Raw genomic sequence first — 24,330 nt, 5'->3', positions numbered from 1 at the left:
TATATGAGAGAACATATTTTCCAATGATACATCCAATAAGGGGTTAATCTTCAAAATATATAGGAACTCATACAACTTAACAAAAGAAAGTCAAACAATCCAATTTTAAAATGGGCAAAGGATTTAAATAGACACTTTTCCAAAGTGGACATACAGAAAGCCAAGAGACATATGAAAAAATGTTCAAAGTCACTGATCATCTGAGAGATGCAAATCAAAATAACAACGAGGTATCACTTCACAACTGTCAGAATGGCTATCATCAACAAATCAACAAAAGACAAGTGTTGATGAGGTTGTGGAGAAAAGGGAACCCTAGTGCACTGCTGGTTGGAATGCAGACTGGTGCAGCCACTGTGGAGAACAATATGGAGTTGCCTCAAAAAATTAAAAATGCAACTCCCATTTGACTTGGTGATCCCAATTATACAAATATATGCTAAGAGCCCCAAAACACTCATCAGAAAGAATATATGCAATAAAAACAAAAGAACTCACCATTTGCAACAATATGGATGGACCTGGAGAGCATTATGCTGAGCCAAATAAGTCAGTCAGAGAAAGATAAGGATCACATGATCTCACTCATATGTGAAATCTAATGAACCAAATAAACTAATGATAAAAAATAGACCCAGAGACATAGAAGCATGAACAGATTGTTGAACCTCAGACAGAAGGTAGGGGAAGGTGGGTGAGAAGAAATGAATCAATGAACTTGTATGCATATATACATAAACTGTGGTCACAGACAATGAGGTGGTTAGGGCCTTGGGGGGTGGATGGGAGCTGGCTGGAAGAGCTTAATGAGGGAAAAGGAGGATCTATGTCATACTTTCAACAATAAAGACTTTAAAAAATCAAAATGGTTGAAATATTTAAATGGAAGTCATGAAACCATAAAAATCCTAGAAAAAACCTTAGGCAGCAAAATCGCAGATATCTTAGCAATTTGTTTGCTGATATATCTCCTAAGGCCACAAAAAGAAAGGAAAAATTAAACAAATGGGACTATTTCTGAATAAAAAGCTTCTGTGTAGCAAAGAAACCATCAACAAAATGAAAAGGGAGCTCACTGTATGGGAGAACAATGATGCAACTAATAAAGGGTTAAATTCCAAAACATATAAAGAACTCACACAACTTAACAAAAGGAAGACAAACAATCCAATTAAATAATGGGCAGAGGACCTAAATAGACAATACTCCAAAGAGGACATAGAGATGGCTAAGAGATATTGAAAAATAGTAACTAAAATTATTTTGAACTTCAGGTTTGTGTTTTTGAAAATGTACCCCAAGTCATTTTACATTTCATGCTGTCTGATGTTAACAGATGAATGACAGTTTTAAGCAAAAAAATGTATTTAATTATAAATAGTGTACTCTGAATATTAAAAGTCCTCATTTTATTTATTATGCACAAATAGAGTAAAATAAATGCATTAGATTTCTAATGAAGTTTTCTTTTCCCCAAAGAAGTAAGGTAATTAACGTTATATACTTTTCTAAGAAAATGATCATTCATGGGTTCAAAGAATTACAGGGATTGGAATGAACCTTAAACGTTACCTATTTCCATCCTACTTTCATCCAGAAATCAATTTCCACTACAAAAATTCTAACTGTGTAGTCTAGACACCACCAGCTGAACATATTACTTCCTGAGGCAGCCCCTTAACTGTTAATATGAGACAAAGAAAGTTCTTCCTTAAGTTATGTTGAAATGATGTTCCTCTACATTTTTCATTTATTGATCTTAGCTCTCATCACTGAAGCCACCTAGTGCCACCATTTCTCTATGATAACACTTCAGGTATTTGGAAATAGCTACTGGCCCCTTTTGTGTCTTCTCTTTTTCAATTTGAATATTCCCAGGTTTTTGTTGTTGTTAATCATGTGACAGGGCTCTGTGACCTCTTCTCCCTCCTGTGGACACACTCCAGTTGTCAATATATCTCATTAAAGCTGGTGGTCAAAATAAATTCAATATTCTAGGTGTATCCTGACCATCACAGATCAGAGAAAGATAGAGCTTTATTCTTGGTGAGTATAATATTAAAACACTTTAAAGTCATATTGACTTCTTGATGGTAGCATAATGTGCTAACCTTACAATGAGCTTACAGTTGTGTCAGGTTTCCCTGTTCTGTATTTGGGAGGTTGGTGTTTCAAATCAAGTCTAAGACTTCTCATTTATTCATGTTATATGTCATCTCTTTTACATTCCTAATCTTTACAGCCTATTCGTTTTTGGATTCTAATTTTTGTCACCTAGCATTTTGCTCTCTCACCCAGTTGAAGTAATTTTTAATGAGCATGGCTCTGTCTATTCTTGTGATCAATTCTAAATATACTAACTTACTGCTGGAACATTTTGATTATTGTTCATAAATCTGATTGAAGGATTTTGAAAATCAGCAAAGGAAAGATGTTTACACTCTTGTTCTTTAGAATTTACCCAATGAAATTAATCAACCTTTATTTATGACCAATAGAAACTGAAAAGTCAGCTTTTATTTTTGCATGCTTATAAATAAAATTAATTTACTTATTTGATTTTTCTGAGCAGACAAGTGATTTTATATCAGTATACGTGATGATAATATTTTATTTGCTTCAATCAGTTTGTTAATTCCAACACATCTGAACATATAGTACCAAACATACAGTTATTTTAGAATTCAATGCAATTAGCTGCTCTATGAGATATTGTGACATTTGAAATGTCATCACCTCCAAGCATATCTAATGGAAACCAGATGGACAGGCTGCTGGCACCTGGATGCTTTTATGGCACACCTTCATAAAAGCACTACCCTAAGTAAGAACACATCCTAAATGTAGCTATTTAACTTAAGATCATATAACAGATGGAGAACATATCACACTTTTTGAAGTGAGAAAACTGACATAACTCTAACCACATTTTATCAAGATATAGCTGATGAATATGTAGTAAAAAGTAGTTCATTCTAAATAAAAATTGTATAAGTTCTCCTACCATTTGTTTGAATGGTGTTACTCATCTTGGGTCCATGCTGAATAAATATTTCAAAAATACCTAGTTGATCAAATTGATTTAATCAAGGTAAAAAAATGTCACCAGATAGCTTTAGCTTCCTTGGATAATTGTACTATTTTCACTTTGGATTTTGTCTTGGTATACAACAGTGATTTTCCACCTTTTTCATCTCATAGCACACATAAACTAACTACTAAAATTCTATGGCACACCAAAAAATATTTGTTGCCAATCCAATAACAACAAAAAAAGGTGCAATTTTGATTCATTCATATTAGATGGCTATTGTGTTGGCTGTTGTCATTTTTTTTATTTGACAATCATGTATAAAACTAAGCAGTCAGGTATTGCTTGTTTTAAAAATTCTTGTGGCTTACTGGTTGAAAATCATTGGTATACATTTATTACTTTGTAAATATTAATTTTAAAAATTATAAAAAATAATTTTGAAATCAACTAGATGAATTATATAAGGGAAACACAACCAATAAATATTTAACAGATTCAAGCAATTGTCTTAGTGATTTTATCTTGATTCAAGGCCTACAAAATCTCTAAAGATGACCTTATATAACAAAATAAAATTATAATCTTCATGAAATTCTATGTGCATATAGAAAAAACATACATTTTTTAACTTTCCAAATTGGTATAGAACAATAACTTGATGACATCAATCTCAATAACTACTAGGATTCATTATTTGAAACAAGGCACAAAGGGGAGTCCTTTTTCCAAATTCCTTCATCTGCATTCTTCATGGTGTGTTTAGCCTAAATAAAGTTTATGATATAGGCAATCATGTATAAAACTAAGAATAAATACTGAAAATGTAAAATGTTATCATGAAGATTTGCTCAAAAGTTTTAAAAGACTGGAGAACTGTTATTTATGAAATTAGGTTAGAGAAAATTAAAATTAAAATAGGAATATTGGCATTAAATCCGTTTTAGTGAAATCCTGGGAGACATATTTCAAAAATAAATATATTTAGTTACAACTTTGTTGTTTGAGTAAGTCAATCTTCACTTCTATTTATCAGGCCAAGATCTATAAATTCAAAATCTGAACTAATTGTCTTGAAGAGACTGTCATGGTAGTGGTGGTAGGGGTGGACAAAAATGTCTCCTCTTAATTTGATAATAGTTTGGAAGGAGGCTAAGAAATAATCTAGTTTATCTCTTCTCAGTAAAATGATTTCCTCCTTAAATGGGATTTCCAACCTATGATGAAGAGAGTACACTACTCTTCCAGGCATCTGATACCTTTTATTTTAAACTCTATTACACAATTGGGAATTATAAATTTGTGAACATTCCTTACTGTGGTATCATTATTGTTTTGGGCATTCATTACATTTAGGTTATCAAGGAAATAATAAAGAGAACCAATTAAAATAAACTGTAATTTTAAGGTTAAAATGACCTTGGTAAAAATATTAGATTTAAAACCAGAATTCTGAACTTCTATAATCATTTTAGATTATAAAATATTTTTTAACTAGATTAGTAGAATTTTATTTTCTCCCTTACACCATCTTATAAATGATACATATTATAGATTTTTATTCTAAATTTAAGTTGGGTAATCCAGTATTTTATTATTATTATTATCATTGGTATTGTTATGCATTTATTTTATATATTTATTTATAAATATATAAAATAAATGCATTTATTTTATATATTTATTTATTCAGTGCTTTTAAAATAACTTGCATATGCACATGTACATATATCGCAAATACATTTCCCCCCTGCAAATTAGACGACTTTGGATAAATGCTTTCAAGCCCAGAAGACAGCTAATATACTTTACAAGTGTAGTTAATTTCTCTTTTTCAACCAGTTGCTAATGTCTGGCAAATTCTTCTTTAAGGCAACTCAGAGAACAAAGTGTATTAATGACTTCAATTTAACTAACTGAAATAAAATTCTTCATCAAATAATCTTCTTTTGTTGTTATTGTCAGTACTTCAGATGTTATATGATGCCATTATGCAATATCTCAATTATCATTTGCTGATGCTAATTATATTACAAGAACACCAGAAATATGATTATGAATGTTACTCTTCCCTCACACCGTTATTTCATTTCAATGTTTACTTATCAAATTTTTGAAAGAAACTCACTGAACAAAATTAGGTATTTTTTCCTGTTTATTGTATAGTTTCTACACAAGTTAACTTTGAGAGGAATAACATGGTCTAATGTGAAACACAGGTACAAATTTTACAAGGAACCCACAGCACAAAGAGATTAAACTTTCAAAATTGGGTAGTTCAATGAAACATTTCATTATGTAGATCTATCAAACTCTGCTGATGGCCTCAGTTTTTAAAAAATTTTAACAGCAAATGCTCTTTTTAAAAGAATAAATATCCAAGCAAGTCCAACTGTAAGCAGAAAGTATATCAACTGTTTTATAAAAATTCTATCCAAATTTACAACATTCATGGTGTATTTTGAAGTAAAATTTCCTTAGAAGAAATAAATTCAGTTCCTTGTTATTGGTGAATATGAACTCAAAAAACAAATCACAAAAATTTTGACTTCCATAGTTCTTTGCCTATGACATTTCAGATATCTAACTACCCTGGTTTCAAAGATGTTTTGTGGTCATATATGATACAAACACTCATATATTACATACATCATGTATACTATCTTGGAATTTATTCATCATCTTTACTAAAATGAACCACATTTTAAGGACACTCTTTATCATGCATCCCTAAAAATTATAATTAGGGCTTCAGATTTCCTATCTTTTCCACATGCATTACACAAAATTATAAATATATTTTAGCTGATAGTGTAACAAATGCATCATTTTATAATAATTGGTATACTGAATTAAATACATCTGTGATTTTCACACTATTTTTCTATGGGCTCTCAGTCAAATACAGTTGTCTCAAGCATGCACAATTAGAAATGCTAGTAAGATTAGTGCAAATAAGTATAAGTAGGCAAATATACATATATAGTAAATTCATTCAATTACCATTTTTACATGTGTATATATTTATATAGATACTAGAATTTTCATGCACTGGAGAGGGGGGTGTCCCTCAGACTTGCCTGCCCCCTCTCACAGTTCGGGAGCCCTCAGGGGCAGGAGGCAACCCAGCAAACAGGAGAAGATGATGCCCCCATCACACTTCTGCTGCTGCTACTGCTGGCAGCACAAGCCTCAGCCGGCTTTGGTTACCTGAGCCTTGGGTGGCCCTAGGTGGCTGGGGGGCTGAGGGACTGGGGAATTCTGGAGACAGGCACATAGAGCTGCTAGATCCAGCTGAGGAAACTGTGGGCACCACCATCTTTGAGGGTGTGGAAGTCAATTAGCATATCCCCTCCTTATTAGCTGTGGGTGCTGCCATCTTTGTTAGGGTGTGATGGTCAATTAGCATATTCCCTCTTTATTAGATAGGATATACATACAAACAGCAAGTTGGTGTTATTTGTTTTTTTGCAAGTATAGTAAGGTTACTACTGAAAATATGTCAATAGTTTGTGTTTTAAAAGAATTTAAAAAATCACCTTATAGTTTATCTGAGTTTGTTATTAAACTTACTTCAAATTGTATATAGTTTAGACTCTCTTCAATTTCTGTTTCAATATAATACTCAACTTCTCACAAATATATAAAACAATATTTCATTTTTAGTGAATATTGATTGACAATAATTACATGTCATCAATATGTACACATTAGAGGAATATCTATCATAGTATTCATTTTAATAATTTAATATCAAGACATAACCATATAAATATTAATATGTGTTTATATTTAACAGTTAACACAAAATGAATTTTTCTAAATTTCAATTATTTTCGTGTGTATCTGGATTTCAATTAAAAAAAAAATTAGTACATCTGACCATTTAGAACTGTTTTTCCATACAAGTTTAGCAAACTATTTTTGAACTTAAACATGCTCTAACTAATATGACATATGTAACAATGTATGACATGAAATTTTTATTTATAATTTCACAAGATCCAGTAACTTAGAAGGCTGTGTCATAAATACTATACTACTATGGCCTATATATATATATACACACAAATACTTACATAAGCACATCCATGTAAACACTGAACCCAGTGCATTTACATTAATATCCACATAAATGTGTATATATATATATATATATATATATATATATATATAGCCACTATGAAAAATTTAAGGCCAATGGCTAAAATATATGGAATTATTTTTCAAGAATATTATTTTATATTTTCATTCATTTATATTAAGAAATGTGGTTTTAAACTTCATGTTTTAATTTTTTTTAAAGAGCCCAATCATGTATAGATCTAAAGTGGATGCAAAAAATAAATAAATAAATAAATAAATAAATAAATAAATAAAGTGGATGCAAAAAAAAAAAAGCCCTTTCTGGGTAACATGTGGAGTACATATAGTACATAAATGGTGGTTCAAAATATTTTTAGAAAATCTCATTTAATTTTTTAATATTTAGATGAGCCAATAGAGCCAATATATAAATACAGGTATGTGTACAGATGGATTGACCTGACACTTTTTAAAGCCTATGACAGTATAGACATTGTGGCTTACCACCCCCCAATCCCCACTTAACTGATTAAGCAAGACAAAGAAGAAACAAACCACATGGCTTTCAAAATCAATCCTTTGAATTCACACTGAACTTCACACTTGATATATGATTGGTTTTTGCATTTCTAAAATGCTGAAAGCAGGGAAATATTTATTATATCATTTTCAATGATGGCTAAGAAAAATAGTGAAACTATCAAATTTTTAACTAGTGCCTTCAACACATTTAAGGTTTAAGGTTTACCATTAAGGACAAAAATGCATGTTTCAGCTAGAATTCTCTCCTGCTTAATATAATAGAACAATTTTAAAAATCAGTGTTTATATTTTAAAAAGATAATTCCATAAGCAAATAAATCTTAACTGCCTGTAAATCATCAATTTAGTTGCACTAATGAACCAAAAACTTCTGGTTTATTGCTAAGAATGTTTTATCTATTTCTGCTGTAGTCTAATGGAAGTATGCTCTGCATAGAAAGAGATCTCAAAGTCTATAAATGGTGTACTGTTTCAATCTCTGAGGGACTTCAGGTTCAAAAAGTAAATGATAAACATTGCCCTGAACAGTCCTTTAATAAAAGTCATATGTTGAAAAGATTAAATGCCATGGGATAGCATTTCCCTTGGAACTGCTTGAATGGAAAGTTGGCCATGATATCGTCAATTAGTACAAGTCCAGGGTTTTTTGTTTTTTTGTTTTGTTTTGTTTTTTGTTTTTTGGATGTTGTTGGTTTTGTGGGTTTTTTTTGTTTGTTTGTTTTTTGTTTTGTTTTTTTGCTATGTCTAAAAGAAGCCATAGACTTCATATCAGTTGGTAAAATCTGCCACTTATCCAGGATAAATATCATTTATTGGACCTCTCTAAGCAGTAGTTCTCTATAAGATTGACAGTGTAAGGAAGTTAAAATTATTGGAATTTAATTTTGTTTTGGACCATCTAACTCCACCAGATTTAGTTAACTGTTCCACTACTTTCTTTCTTTGCATTTTGGACAGTTCAGTCAAATACATACCAATCTTTTATGTATTTAGACTCAACTGTATTAAGTAATGCATTTTACAAAGACATAACTAGAACAGACACCAGCATAGGCAACTTCCCAGATGTTTACAGTTTCAGATAAAACAAAGCAGCCTTTTGATCTCAGCTGAAGTCTCTGTACTTTTCTATTGGAAACAGTTTTAAAACATGAAGTCTGGAACAGGTATTATTATGAACTGCTCTTTCAAGATGGAATGGTTCAGTTTGCAGTTCTCGAATAACCTGCCAGAAAAGTGCCTTTCTCTCCAACAGACAGGATAATGAGGCACTAATTATTATAAGGCTAAGTTTCAAATGCTGTTAGATTGCCTGGACTTTTTTATCTTCTTTTGGTTGAAGTATTTTATTCACTTGGAAAGTGAAATGGTAATATATGTAACTATAAGCCAGATGGTAAAATTTGATAGTTGAGTAATTTATCAAGGAGTTAAATTGCTAACATTTTAAGTAGTATATGACAACTGAATTTCTCTCCATCTTGAATCAAACATTTTGTTTTAAAATCCATTTTCAACTAAAATTTGAAAAGAAAATTCAAGTAAAAGCCTCCAAATGGCATCATACATTATTAATTTATCACCTACTGAGATATGTCAAGCATGTATAGTATCAAAATCATCATGGTTCGTAAGTCTTAAATTGTTAGTGTTTAGTAAAATTAGATCATCATTAGGATATGGCTTAAATACAATAGACCATACACATTAAATTAATTTAACATTCAGATTGTAAAATAATTATTTTATGTTTAAGAAAAGCTGACCATAATTTTAAAGAGAGGACCAGAAGAGCAGAATTAATATGTTAATGTTAACAATGGGTTATAATCATAGACTTAGTTGGTTTAACACAAAAGGAGTTTTGCATATGAAAATTTCCAAAATACTAGCAAGACTTAGGATTTATTGGAATAGAGATTTAGATATTTTGGCCCTTCTTTATACAGTACCATCTAAAAGAATTTAGCTTTTCAAATTGATTTTTTGGAAGAAGTCCAGATTCAACTATTTTTTTTAGTTCTGTGTATAAAAAAAAAGTTTCCTAGCTACAGACTTTACACATTTGAAAAATTACATATCTAGTTGTGAGAGGAACTATATAATTTATAGTTCTTCATGTTAGTGTGTAGTTTCAGCTATTTTTAAACTGTTTCAAGTAAAAATAATTTTTAAAAATTTAAATTTGCTCAACAAGAAAAATAAGGAAATTATCTAGTGTTTAACTTTAAAATCTTCATGAGATGTATCCTTGACATGGTTGTTTTTCTTCAATTACATTAACTCACAAAATGATAAGTAGCTTTCTCTACTGACTAGGAAGAAAAAAAATCTACCTGTATTTTTTTTTTATTTTGCTATAAAAGTACCTTTAAAAATAAGCCATCCAAATTTTTAAAAGAATATAATTTTAAGAAAAAATGTGTTTTAGTGTCATTTTAATCAGCTTGACCAAAAGTACAGAAAAATTGTTTCTACATGTCCACTTATGGTTAAAATGAAAACCCCAGCTACAAAAATTATAACTCTGTATTGCTGAATCATTAGCATATTCTTATACTCAATATCGGGTTCATATTTGAAATTCACCTGGAGTCAGGCCTGGCATAAAAACTCAGCATCTGAGTGAGTTTGTGTTCAAGATCCTCTAATCAAATAATGTAGGAGATATGGAAAGAAAAACTCCAGGACTAACATCATAAATATAAAATGTCTGTATATTTACTTTTATATGATTTGGGCTTCACAATTTCAAAGTATGCAAAACTTTTTGTGTACTTTACTGTTAAACTTTTGCTTAGAAAATGTTTAACCTTCACCTAATCACAAACCATATACATTGCATCATTTTCTCTTTTACATTGAGTCTCCCATTGATTCCAAATCATCTGAAGAGAAGGGGCAGTACAGGTCCTGTAAGAGGAAGGGCAGTATAAATTGCTTACTTGGCCCTCATAAGTGCCATATGGCTCCTAGGAGCGGAGCAATACTGAATGATCAAACAGAGTGTCTAATGTCTTTAAACTTATTAGTGACCTAATTTATATAAGAGGAAAAATAATTGAAAAACCATCTACGTAAGTAGACAAAATAGTGCTTATTTTGCCTTATTGACTTGATCTCCTCAGGAACTTTTACTTTGTGTCCAGTTAAGTTTTATAGCCGCTGAGGTCTGTCAATGTCATCTCTGCTTCTATGTATCTAGGCAATTCTTCCTTGAACATCTCCTTCCCATTTTGGGTAGAAGAGGAATATGCTTACTTCACAAAAATAATTTATTAGAAGCAACACTTGGCATTCAGCAAATTTGAGACCCAGTGAAACAACCTAAGTGCTGTATTTGCACATCAATAAATCCAATAAATAGTGCCATTTCAAATTTTATGTTTGAAAGACAGAAAGAATGCAAACTTGACTCATACCCCTTTCTAATATTCTTCCCCAATTCTGCAACTACTCACCTATCTTCTCTCCTTTTCTTCTCTCTACCCCTTTTTGCCAAGAGATCTTTTTCTATTGGTAGCCAGGCAACCAGCTCAGATCTGCACTGACTAGAAACCTGGCTTCTTTCCTATTTTGTACCACCCACTCTGCACATCATCTGAATGATGAGATAACCTACAAAAAGTCAGCAATGTGGGAGTATAATGGGGAGCTTCATTCAACCCACACAACACATTTCTTTCTGATACATTAAAAAAAATGGGACCCAAGAAAATCCATGGATGGAAAAGATCCTCCAAGATGTTTGTCTGTAACCAGTCAAATGCTTCTAGACAGCAATTTAAATAACTATTTTATAAAAACAGGGAGGTTGCTTGCCAACAGTACTTTTATAAAGAAAAATATCTGGCATGCAGACTCTTATTGTATATAACTATTCTAAAAACCAAGAGAGATAACATAAAAATATAATTTTAAGGGAAGTAAAAAAAACTGATTAAATTATTTAATTAATATATATTTTCTTATTTGTGAAGAAATTAGTCAAACGTCTTGATATTTCTTTAAAAAACAAAAATTTATGTTCAGGTAGAAAGTGTGACTGTGAGTGTGTGTCTGTGTGTGTATTTGGGGGTGACAGCCAAGTTTTCCTGGCCACGTTGCTAGGCAACAGAGAGGGAAAATAGAAGTAGCTACTGCTTTCCAGTTTGCAATAAAAAGAGTTAATTTATTCACTGAAATATCTTCTTTTAGCACTTGCCATCTTTCACTTATTTCAGTATTTCCTGCATATGAGTACAGCCAAACATTTGAGAAGAACATTAACCAAATCTGAAATAGGGTCAGTTTTTAGAGATATTAGAGGCCCATTTTAATCTGGAGAGGTTATTTGATGTAGTTGACTCCATACCCAGATGAAAGCTTCTCTTGCTAGAGCAGCTGGGAATGTGCCTGTTCACTGACACGGTACATGAATGGAGAATGTTCATTTATGGCCTGAATTCAAAAGCCTGGAAACTAAGCCATCTCTGATTCATCCAATTCTCAGCTCATAACATGTGCATAATAAATGTTTTCAGATGATGATAAACCCTGTATCTCTCTAAAACAAATAGGATTATTTCCCCCTCTCAGGTATGATACTTGCATTGTTAATTTAAATGACAAAATGAAGAATGTATAAGACAACCATCCCTTACAATCAGTTCCCACATAACAATGTTAATTATATAAACTGGTGGCCACACAGCTGCTAGTAACTGCATGGAAATTTTCTGCCTCATCTAGACAAAATAATAGTGAAATAGAAAATACAGAGAGCAGAAGTAAACTTCAGCCTCATTCTTCAAACAAAGGGTTAAACAAAGAGCTTTATGTCCCCAATAAGCAAGCAGGAGAAAAAATCAAATCTATGGAGGTCTTCTCAATCATTCTAATTTAATATCAACCACTAAGCATGAACAAAATCCTAAATCTGAGTTTAATAAGTTTAAAGGATAAAGAGAAATTTCGATACCAGGTATACTCTTCAAAGGGAGAATGTTCTATGAAAGCGGGCCCTTTCTGTGCTATATCCAATGGTTGTTCCTACAGATGGGGATCTAGCTGGGTAAAATTTATAAACAAACAAACAAACAAATAAATAAATATATATCACCGTACTACTTCCTCCACTCAAACATAGACATTTAGCAGATTAAATTAATTTGGCCAATTCTTTTTAGTAGTTCACTAATGACTACTGTACTTTAAAATGCCAAATTAGACTGTGGCCAAGAAGAAAACTATACTGAACACACTTGAACAGAACTGAAATAAAATTATTGGGTTTTCTGTCTGGAAAGAGCCTCTTTATTTTCTTTCATTTGACCAAGGCCCAGAGAGGATAACTAAGATAACACAGCTATTTAAGGAAGGAACTGGTGCCAAACCCCAGGCTTAATCAAATAATCCAAACAAGCCAAACCTGATGCCAAAGGCATCAGTGGAAAATGACAATACAACCTGATATTGGTGATGCAGGCTCCAAAGGGACCAGGGACTGATTCCACAGCCCCTGCTTTAGATAGTGCTGTGTGAACACAACCTGGGAGGAAGCTTGAACACAGGAGCTTCCATGTTGGTTACAGTTTAAATTTATGGAACTTGGAAGTCTCGTTTTAAAACACTTAATAAAAGAAGCCAAATTCAAGAGTCTAGGCTTTGATGTCCAAAGACTCCAATGAGCCTTTGCTTATTAAAATATTTAGTGAGCACCATCATATAACCTCCTAAGCATCTGTATTCCTCCCCACCTTGCTAGTGAAATCAGGACAATGAATGGCCTTCCATTTCCTCCACTGTACTTTCCCCCTCCTCCCCTTCTCACTCCTTTTAGTCTTGCCTTGTAAAGGGATAAAAAGAGTAGTTCTTCTATTCCCCTTTAGCGTGGAGAAGTTAACACTGTTTTCAGTAACTTTTTAATTTTGGTCTCCAACTTTGGTCATCTTCTCCATCATTTCACAGGAAGCTAAAAATTAAACTCAGGTAGTGATGAAAAATAAGATGTTCCATGTTTGTTTCATTCACAAAAGTACATCTCATATGGACCCATTTCCTTTTCCATGGACCCGAAGCCACTCTGGAACACCATTCTATGCTATAAAGCAACCCCTGACAATGGCCCAGCCCTCCAATAATGGCACTTTTCCTTCTCCCTCCGAAGGAAGGCTGATGATCAATGATGATGTCTAATAAAGCTTATTAAACTCAGGGAGCTTACAAGTCATTGCTAGTAAAGTCTTTCTAATTCAGGACAAAAAGAGTAAGGTGTTAAAAAGTGAAGCAGCAAATGGTAACACCTTAATCAATAAAGAATTTTTTTTTAAAGTGAAGCATCAACTGTTTATTCTTCTCAGAGATAAGGTTTAGAGAAAATAAAAGCCCTGAATTCTAGCTAAGAGGAATGATAGCCATAACAATTGACCCACCATTGCTCACCTCCTGCTCTACCTCCACCTGGTCAGTACTTAGAGACAAGAGTGCTATTATGAAAGAGCTTTTGCTGGCATCTGTGCCATTCTGCACCAAGGCACATACAGATTTGAAGCAAGGAGCTTGCTTATTTCCTTACCCTCTGTTTCCGAAGGCTTCCTGGGCTGGTGGGCGATGGACTTGGTGACTTGCCAGACCGCGGAGTGGAGAGCTGACTACCAGGGGTCCCATTAACTAGAAATACAAAGAAGCACAGATGGGAAAATGGCATGTTAAAAAAGTTTCATGACAAAATCAATTTCTCTGAGAAATAATTATAGAGGAACATTTGCTAAAATTCCAGACACTTTTTTATCTGTGGTCCTGAGAAAAAGCTTCAGGAAATAACCATCTTCAGAAATTTACTGTTTTGTTAAGCCAGTACTTAATACAACGACAGGTTACATAACATTTTAAAAAAAAATTTCATACCTTTCCTGATGAATTTATTAATGATGTCTTTTACTGTGCCAATATAGATTTGGGGAATGTTATTAAAGCCCTGGGGCATTTTTAATGGGAGTCATTTTTATTTCATTAGCTTCCGTAGGAATAAATATTAGCACAGCTCTCAGGTGATATTCTCGGTACTTGTTTAAATCGCTATATTTTTATAGTTAACAACACACTTCTAGAAGTTCCTGCATCCATTTCTGCCCTGCACACCTACCTCACCTAAACACTTGAAGGACCTGCTTTTAAACAAGACAAAGTAATTGGCACAGACACTTGGGAACTCCTCACTGATTGTCCTTACCACTGTTAAAAAATAAAAGCTGATTTCTAATAGATTTAAGTCACTGGAATTTTCCTGATTATTAAGACTTTCAGATAACATTATCACTAAACTGAACCAAAGCCACAGAATTCAAGTAAACAATTTTCTCTAAGCAACATTATAAAACACTTAAAGATATTACTTTATAAAGATATATAAGGACAACATTTTTACATGTTTTACATCCACAGGCAGGGAAGTAGAGTAGCAATGAGACACACACATTCTTGAGAGTGCATAACAAACATTTTCCAAAAGGGAGAGCAATCATGCATTTAACTTACCTTCTATGAGTTCTAACATGGACACAGTCTTACTGTTTGACCTGACAGTAGTAAGAGGCAAGTCCCTTCTCAGCACTAAGCCAAGCACCCTCAGAAATGTGAGGCAGTGGATTAGTTAAGGATGGCTAAGGCTGCTGCTCCCAGAGCAGACAGAATGAGATGCAGGATTCATCAGCAGATGCCTTTTCTGCATAAGGCTGACGTCTTCCAAGCAGCAGTGGGAGGTGCAGATTCTGTCTCAGGCTGTATCAAAGGTGTCAATTAAGCCTTATGCTAACTCGGGAGGCACTGCAACCCCCTCCCAGACACCACTACCTCACTGAAGGCCGGAAGCTGGAGCCTTTTTTCAGTACTTTGCACTGAATCATAACAAAGTGCCTCCAGGGGAGCAAGAGACCCAATGACTCACTGAAAATCAAAAGGACAGTAATTCTTCTAAAGCCTGGTGACTGCCCAGTACTAAGTATACCCTTAAAAATGTAGTGGTATGATGTTTATTGATTTTTCGTACACAATGTTTGCACAAAATCTTTGGGTCCATGAAAGTGGGAGGTTGTTTTGTTTTCTCCAAAGACCTTTAAAAAAATGTCATATAGCCTACAGTGCACTAATTTGTAGTTTTGCCTTTGGTGATTTAAGAAACACAACTTTTTCTTTTTTTGGTAGCTTAATGTAGAGAGCACTGAGCATGCTTTAATTTGCTTGCTTTCTACAGTCCATCCTTACTGAGCTTGATGCTCAGGCCTTTTCACACTGGACTTCCCAGCCAGTGACCTCTATGGAAAGGTCTCCTAAAGAGGCAACTAATAAACCAGTAAGCAAAATATCCTTAGGAGTTGACAGAAAAACATGTTTTATGAATGTAATGTTTTCTTTGTCCACTTCTCCACTTTATGTTTTTGGGGTTTTTTTGTACCAAAAGGCTAAATAGATTTGGGGGGCGGGGGGAGGGCAAAATCAGTAAATGGGGAAGCAAACATAGTATTTACATATTAAAATTTTGAGATGTTAATTTTATCAAGCCAATTGGGGAAGGGGAAGTGGTTCTCAGGAAATCAGCCTTAGGAATACATTGTTAAAGAAAGAAAAGTAAAACAATAAAATACTTGCACCTCAGTTTATTGAAGAACTTGTTTTCAATGGAACATTTAGTAAATTATATATATACTAGGGGCCTGGTGCATGAAATTCGTGCACTGGGGTGGGGGGGGGAGGGTCCCTCAGCCCAACCTGCCCCCTCTCACATACTGGGAGCCCTCAGGGGATGTCCTACTGATGGCTTACTGGCGGATGTCCTACTTAGGCCCAAGGGGAGCGGTCCTAAGCTGCAGTCTGGCCTCCCTTTGTGGGAGACAACCGGGCTGATCAGGGAAGGCACCAGCCACATCACCCCACTGCTGCAGCCACTGCCAGTCACTGCAGCCACCAAGGTGTTTTCATCAACACAGATTCCAGTCCATTCACCATGAAAAAAATGACAACTTTCTTTAGGCATTTTCAAGATGTGTCTTTCATAGGATATGCATTTCTTTATTATTTTTTTATCCTCACCTGAGGATATGTTTCCATTGACTTTTAGAGAATGTGGAAGAGAAAGAGAAAGACAGAGAGAAACATCAGTGTGAGAGGGACACTTTGATTGGTTGCCTCCTTCATGAGCCCTGACCTGGGCCCTGGCCAGGGAGGAGCCTGCAACCTACCGTGTTTCCTGCTGTGAAAGTAAGACCTACTTACAGGTTTCCTTCTGAGTGAAATATAAGGCATCCTCCCAAAAATAAGACCCCCCTTAAGCTAAACATGAGAGATTTGGTCCACTGATTCTGAAAGAAATGGAGTCACAAGAAATTCACCAGGAAATTCAGGAATTGGATTGTTATGATGATGTTCCAGAAGATGATGACATGATTGTCATTGAATAAATGAGTAAATTCTTGATATGTAGGATTCACAATTTGTCTGGTTTGTGTTGACAACTACCGTACTACCGTACCATATACAGGTAATAAATTTCCTTTATTTTCATTTAACAATAAATGTGTACCGTATTCTTCTTCATGGAAAAATAAGATATCCCCTAAAAATAAGACCTAGCACATCTTTGGGAGCAAAAATTAATATAAGACACTGTCTTATTTTCGGGGAAACAGGGTAGGTACATGCCCTTGATCAGAATCGAACCTAGACTCTGCTGTTTGCAGGAGGAGGCATTATCCACTGAGTAAAACTCGCTAGGGCAGGATATGACATTTCTTAGTCCTCCAGCAGCTGACCTTCATTTTTTTTCTCCAAAAGTGTGGTAGAAAAACCCTAGGTCACCTTTTTGGATTCTTATTTTCCAAGTTACTAAGAATATTACTAGGGGCATACAGGAAGCTTAACCAATGAGCAGTCAGAAAAGGTGTTTCCTCTGTAGTTCACACCAATCGCCAGCTGGGCCCTGCCCAGGCTTAAAGCCTCTGGCTGAAGCTTTAGGCCTGGGCAGGCAGGAGCAGAGCCCCAGCTCCCTGTGATGGATCGCTGGAGGTCCTACCCAGACCTTACCTCACAATGACCTGGGTGCCAGGATGTTCTTGGGACATAGGTGCTGTGCACCTTTGTATACAAATTAACTGCCATCTTGTTTTAGTTAATTTGCATAGTCACTCTGATTGGCTATGGGCATAGCAAAGGTACGGTCAATTTATCGATACATGTTTGTCTATTATTAGGTAAGATATATATACATATATGTATATGTATATATTTACATATCCGTGTATATAAACACACATACATACAGATACATAAATATATATGCATATATGTGATCTCATTTAACTCTCACAATAACTGTGAAACAGGTAGTATCATTTTGCAGATGAAGAAACTAAGCTATAAAGTGATAAGTAGAGTGTTCAGATTAATGGCAGTGTGAGAGATCTCCTGGCCTCTTCTCTGAAATTTCAACAAGTTAAACAACTATGATTCAACAAAGAATTCCCTGCTCAATACAGAGGCATGCCTGAGAAACTCTGGCATTTAAATATCTAAAGGTGGGCAACCAGGAATAAATGGAGAGATGAGAAGGGAGGATAAGAAATCCTGAATTTCTGAATTCCAGAATTTTTTATCTGTTGTATTGTTATTCCTCTTTGTTGCTATAAATCTTTTGATCTCATCTTTTATTTCTTCTTTAATCCAGTCATTTTTTAGTAGTATTTATTTAATCTTCACATATTTGTGTGTTTCTTTATTTCCTTTTTGCAGTTGATTTCTAATTTCAAGGCATTATGGTTAGAGAGTATGCTTGGTATAAATTATTCTCCAATAATTGTCTTTATTGCTGAATAAAATTTCTCAAAAGGAGTTGAGAATTCCTAATAAACATAACATCACATCTTAAAGAACTAGAATAGGAAAAACAACAGTAGCCCAAAGTTAGCTGAAGAGAGGAAATAATAAAAATTAGAGCAGGCTGAAACTGGTTTGGCTCAGTGGTAGAGTGTCGGTCTGTGGACTGAAAGGTCCCAGGTTCTATTCCGGTCAAGGGCATGTACATTGGTTGCGGGCACATCCCCGGTAGGGGGTGTGCAAGAGGCAACTGGTTGATATTTCTCTCTCATTGATGTTTCTAGCTCTCTATCTCTCTCCCATCCTCTCTGTAAAAAATCAATAAAATATATTAAAAAAAAATAAATTATAAAAAAAATAAAAATTAGAGCAGAATTGAATCAAATAGAGAACAAAAGATTATGCAAAAATTACTAAAGCACTGGTTCTTTAAAAAAGATTATTAAAATTGACAGATCCCCTGACTAAACTCACTAAGGGAAAAAGGGAAAAGACCTATTTAAACAAAGTCAGGAATGAGAGGAGTCACCAAAGATATCACAGATGTACAAAGAATATTATGAAAGACTACATGATACCAAATTCAATAACCTAGAAGAAATGGACAATTCTACAAATATAGAAACTTCAGACTAAATCATGAAAAATTGGAAAAACTAAATAGATCAATCAGCAGTGAGGAAACTGAAACAACCATCAAAACCACCCCCTCCCCCCAAAAAAACACACAGAAGTCCAGGACCAGATGGCTTCACCAGTAAATTCTACCAAACGTTCAAAGAAGATTTAAAACCTAACTTCTCAAACTCTTCCAAAAAATTGAAGAAGAGGAAATACTTCCTAACACATTTTATGAGTTCAATATAACCCTGACACCAACTCTTGGCAAAGATAACATACACAAAAAGAAAATTACAGACCAATATCTCTGATGAATGCAAAATTCATCAACATAATACTAGCAAAATAGATGCAAAATTTCTAAACAAAATACTAGCAAATCACCCTAGCTGGTTTAGCTCAGTGGATTGAAGGCCAGCCTGTGGACTGGGTTCAATTCTGGCCAAGTGCACATGCCCGGATGCAGGCTGGATCCCAGTGGGGAGTGTGCAGAAGGCAGCCAATCAATGTTTCTTTCTCATCAATGATATTTCTTTCTCTTTCTTCCTCCTCCTTTCTCTCTGAAAGCAATAAAGATATATTTTTAAAAAATACTTGCAAATCAAATGAATGCAACAGTACATAATATATATATATATATATATATTGTATATATATATATATATATATATATATATATATATATATATATAGCACATAACAATTAAGTGAGATCCATTACAGAGACACAAGGATGGTTAAACATATGCAAAACAATCAATGTAATAAACCACGTTAATAAAAGAAAGGATAAAACAATATAATCTTATAAAATAATGGATACAAATATATATATAAATGGATACAAAAAAGCATTTGCTAAGATACATCATCACTTATGATTAAAACACTCAATAAAATAAGAAGAGAAGAAAAATACTTCAACATTATATAGGCTATATATGATAAGTCCTCAGCTAATACCATACTCAATGGTGAAGAACTGAAAGCTTTTCCTTTAAGATCAGGAACAAGACAAGGATGCCCACTCTGACCCCACTTATTCAACACTAGTGGCCCAGTGCACAAAATTCATCCACGGGGTGTGTGTCCCTTAGCCTGGCCTGCACCCTCTCCAATCTGGGACCCTTCGAAGAATGTCCTACTGCAGATTTACAGAGTTCAAGCCTAACTGGGCATTCAGACATCCTTCTCACAATCCAGGACTGCTGGCTCCTAACTGTTCACCTGCCTGCCTGCCTGATTGCCCCAAACCACTATGCCTGCCAGCCTACTCACCCCCAACTGCCCCCTACTGGCAGCCTGTTCACCCCCAACTGGCCCACTGCTGCCCTGCTTGCCCCCACCTGCCCTCCCCACTGGCCTGCTCACTCCAAACTGCCCTCCCCTGCTGTCCTGATCATCCCCAACTGACCCCACTGACAGCCTGCTCGCCCTCAACTGGCCACCCTGCTGGTCTGCTCACCCCAACTGCCCCCCCATCACCACCTGATCACCCACAACCACTGTCCCATCCTGGCCTGAAAACCCACAACTGCCCTCCCCTCTTGGCCTCTAACCACCTCTACCTCAGCGCGCCCCCCCCCCCTCGGCTTTGTCCAAAAGAACATCTGGAAGGTCTCTTGAAAGGTCTCCAGTCTAATTAGCATATTACCCTTTTATTTGTATAGATAGAGGCCTGGTGCACAGGTGGGGCCTGGCTGGTTTGCCCTAAAGGTGTCCTGGAGGGCACCTGGCCAGCCTAGGTGAGGGGCTAATGGCTGTTGCAGGCTTGCTATGCCCCCCAGTGGGGACCCTCACCCCATGGGAGCATGGCCAGCCTGGGTAAGGGGATGAGAGGTGTTTTCAGGCTGGCTGCACTCCCTTCAGGGTGGGGGTCCACTCTGGGTCAGCCTGCGTGAGGGGCTGAGGGACATTTTCAGACTGGCCACACCCCTTTCAGGTTTGAGGTCCCCACTGGGATGCCTGGCCAGCCTGGGAGAGGGGCTGATGGCTGTTAGCAGTCTGGTCAAGCTCCCTGGCAGGGACCCTCATATCATGGGGGTGTGGCAAGCCTGGATAAGGAGCTAAGGGCCATTTTCAGGCTGGCCATGTCCTCCAGCGACCCAGGTCCCCAACCCCTCCTTGAGCAGAGGTTGGAGCTTGGCTTCCTCCATTGTTGGGGGCAATCCAAGCCTTCAGCTTGCTCCAGCTCCGTGGCCTCCAACATCTTTGTTGGATTAATTTGCTTACTCACTCCTGATTGACTGAAGGTTAATTTGCATATTTCTTTTTTATTAGTGTAGATAGTTCTGGAAGTCCTAGCCAGAGCAGTAAAGCAAGAGAAAGAAATAAAGAGCATTCAAAGGAATAAAGAAGTAAAACTGTCACTTTTTGTTGATGATATAATTCTATATATAGAAAACTCTAAAGAATTCACCAAAAAAATATTAGAAACAATAAATACAATCACACTGCAGATACAAAATCAATGTCCAAAAATATATTGCCTTCCTGTATACTAAAAACAAAACTTCAGAAACAAAAAACAATAAACATACATATTCCTTTTGCAATTGCAACCAAAAAACTAAAATACCTAGGAATAAACTAAACAAAGCACTTAAAAGACTTACATGCTGAAAATTACAAAGTATTATTAAAAGGAATTGAAAAGACACAACAAAATGGGAAAATATCCTAACTCATGGATTAGAAGAATCAATGTAGTTAAAATGAACATATTACCCTAAGCAATATACAGATTTAATTTAACCCCCACCAAACTGTCATTTTTTAAATAGAAATAGAAGGAGAAACCATCAGATTTGTATGGAACCACGAAAGACTGTGAATAGCTAAAGCAATCCATGTAGGAATCATGCTACCTGACTTTAAATTATACTACAGAGCTACAAAATAGCATGGTATCGACAGAGAACCAGATGCACAGTTAAATGGAACAGAATAGAGAACCCAGCTATAAAACCACATGCATATGCACAGAATTTTTTTTACAAAGGAGCCAGAAACACACAATGGAGTAAAGACAATCTCTTCAATAAATGGTGCTGGAGAAACTGGAAAGCCACATGTAAATTAATGAAACTGGATTACAGTTTGTCCCCAGGTACAAAAAATAATTTAAAATGGATCAAAGATCTAAATATAAGACCCTAAACTGTAAGTAACAGAGAAGAAAATATAGGTACCAAATTTATGGCCTTTAGTCATGAGAACAATTTTTTTAACTTGACCCCAAAGGCAAGGGAAGTAAAAGCAAAAATGAATGAATGAGACAATATAAAGCTAAAAAGCTTCTGCACAACAAAAGAAACTGATTACAAAACAAAAAGGCAGCTAACCAGATGAAGATGATATTTAGCAAACAGTAGCTCCAACAAAGGTTTAATTTCCAAAAAATATAAAGAATTCATATAGGTGAAAAGATGTTCAACTTCACTGGCAATTAGGGAAATATAAATCAAAATTACAATGAGATAACTGTTGGAGTAGCCATATCAATAAGACAAGCAATAAGAAGTGTTGGACAGGTTGTGGAAAAAAGGGAACCCTCATTGACTGCTGATGGGTATGTAGACTGGTACAACCACTATGGAAAGCAATCTAGAGATTCCTCAAAAAGTTAAGAATAGAGCTTCCATACAATCCAGCAATTCCTTACCTTGGTATTTACCCCAAAACCTAAAATCATATATTCACAAAGATATATGCACCTCTAGTTTCATTGCCGCATTATTCATGGTGGCCAAGACATGGAAAGAACAAGAGTATACTATGATGGAGGACTGGATAAGAAGATGTGGTACATATACACAATGCAATACTAGTCAGCCATAAGAAAGAATGAAATACTGCCATTTGCAACAACATAGATGGACCTTGAGAATATTATGCTAAGTAAAATAAGTCAGTCAGAAAAATCTAAGAACCATATGATTTCATTCATCTGTGGAATATAAAACTGGAACTCATGAACACAAACAGCAGTGTGGTGGTTATCATAAGGGAGGAGTTGGGGAGAGAAAGGGGTCTAATATATGATGACAGGACATTTGACTTTGGGTGGTGGGTACATGGTGCAATATACGGGTAGTTTAACATAGAATCCCATACTTGACACCTATTGATCATGTCGACCAATTTTGTCCCAATAAATTTAGTTTTTTTTTAAAATGATAAGCATCTTGACCAGAAAATAAAGGGGAGAGCCCAAGATCTAACCTAGGCAATCCAACAAACTAGACAACCTGGAGGAAATGGACATATTTCTAAAAAAAAAAAAAAAAATACAAACTTATAAACTCAATCAGGAAGATTCTAAAAATAGCAATAGACCAATAACTATGGAAGAAATAGAGTCAGTCATCAAAAAGCTTCCAGCAAACAAAAGCCCAAGGCCATATAGCTTCACAGGAGAGTTATACCAAATATTCAAGGAAGAACTAAAACCTATCTTCTGTAGATTATTCCAAAAAATTCAAGAAGAAGGAATACTCCCAAACTCATTCTATGAAGCCAGCATCACCCTTATACCAAAACCAGATAAAGACAACACAATAAAAGAGAATTGTAGGCCAATATCCCTCATGAACATAGATGCCAATATCCTCAACAAAATTCTAGCAAATCAGATCCAGCTGTACATCAAAAAAATTATACACAATGACCAAGCAGGATTTTTCCCAGGGATGCAAGGATGGTACAATATCCACAAATCAATAAACGTGATATATCACATAAACAAATTGAGGGAGAAAAATCACATAGTCATATCAACTGATGCAGAAAAAGCATTTGACAAAATCCTGCACTCTTTTTTGATAAAAACTCTTAGCAAAGTGGGAATAGAAGGATCATACCTCAACATCATAAAAGCCACATATGACAAACCCACAGCCAGCATTGCACTCAATAGACAAAAACTAAAGCCATTTTCCCTAAAAACAGGAATAAGACAGGGATGCCCTCTCTTTCTTTCTTTTTTTTAATAAATCTTTATTGTTCATATTATTACAAATGTTCGTCTTTTTCACCCCCTTCCATTGCTCCCCTCCACCAGGTTCCCACCCCACCCTCTGCCCTTTCCCCACCCCCCATTGTTCTCATCCATAGGTGCACAGTTTATGCTCAGTCTCTTCCCACATCCCCCTTTTTCCTCTTTTCCCCAAGAATCGTCAGTTCACTCCCCTTCCATACCT

At 35.2% G+C, this 24,330-nt stretch overlaps 1 protein-coding gene across 5 annotated transcripts in view; it reads right to left on the bottom strand.

The window, feature by feature from the left end:
- The window catches only part of DCLK1 (doublecortin like kinase 1), a 374,326-nt gene that overhangs the window by 89,704 nt on the left and 260,292 nt on the right, over positions 1-24,330 (bottom strand). For 4 of the 5 annotated variants that reach the window (XM_036455538.2, XM_036455539.2, XM_036455536.2 and 1 more), the window contains exon 6: positions 14,217-14,311. In XM_036455538.2, the coding sequence (XP_036311431.1) occupies positions 14,217-14,311 (95 nt within the window). Of the gene's footprint in view, positions 1-10,108; positions 10,574-14,216; positions 14,312-24,330 lie in introns of those variants that run through there. The other variant, XM_036455542.2, reaches the window with a different exon arrangement.

The sequence above is a fragment of the Pipistrellus kuhlii genome, unplaced genomic scaffold, assembly GCF_014108245.1.
Source record: "Pipistrellus kuhlii isolate mPipKuh1 unplaced genomic scaffold, mPipKuh1.p scaffold_m20_p_3, whole genome shotgun sequence".
Taxonomy (NCBI): Eukaryota; Metazoa; Chordata; class Mammalia; order Chiroptera; family Vespertilionidae; genus Pipistrellus; species Pipistrellus kuhlii.
This window is presented reverse-complemented; position numbering and strand designations above follow the sequence as displayed.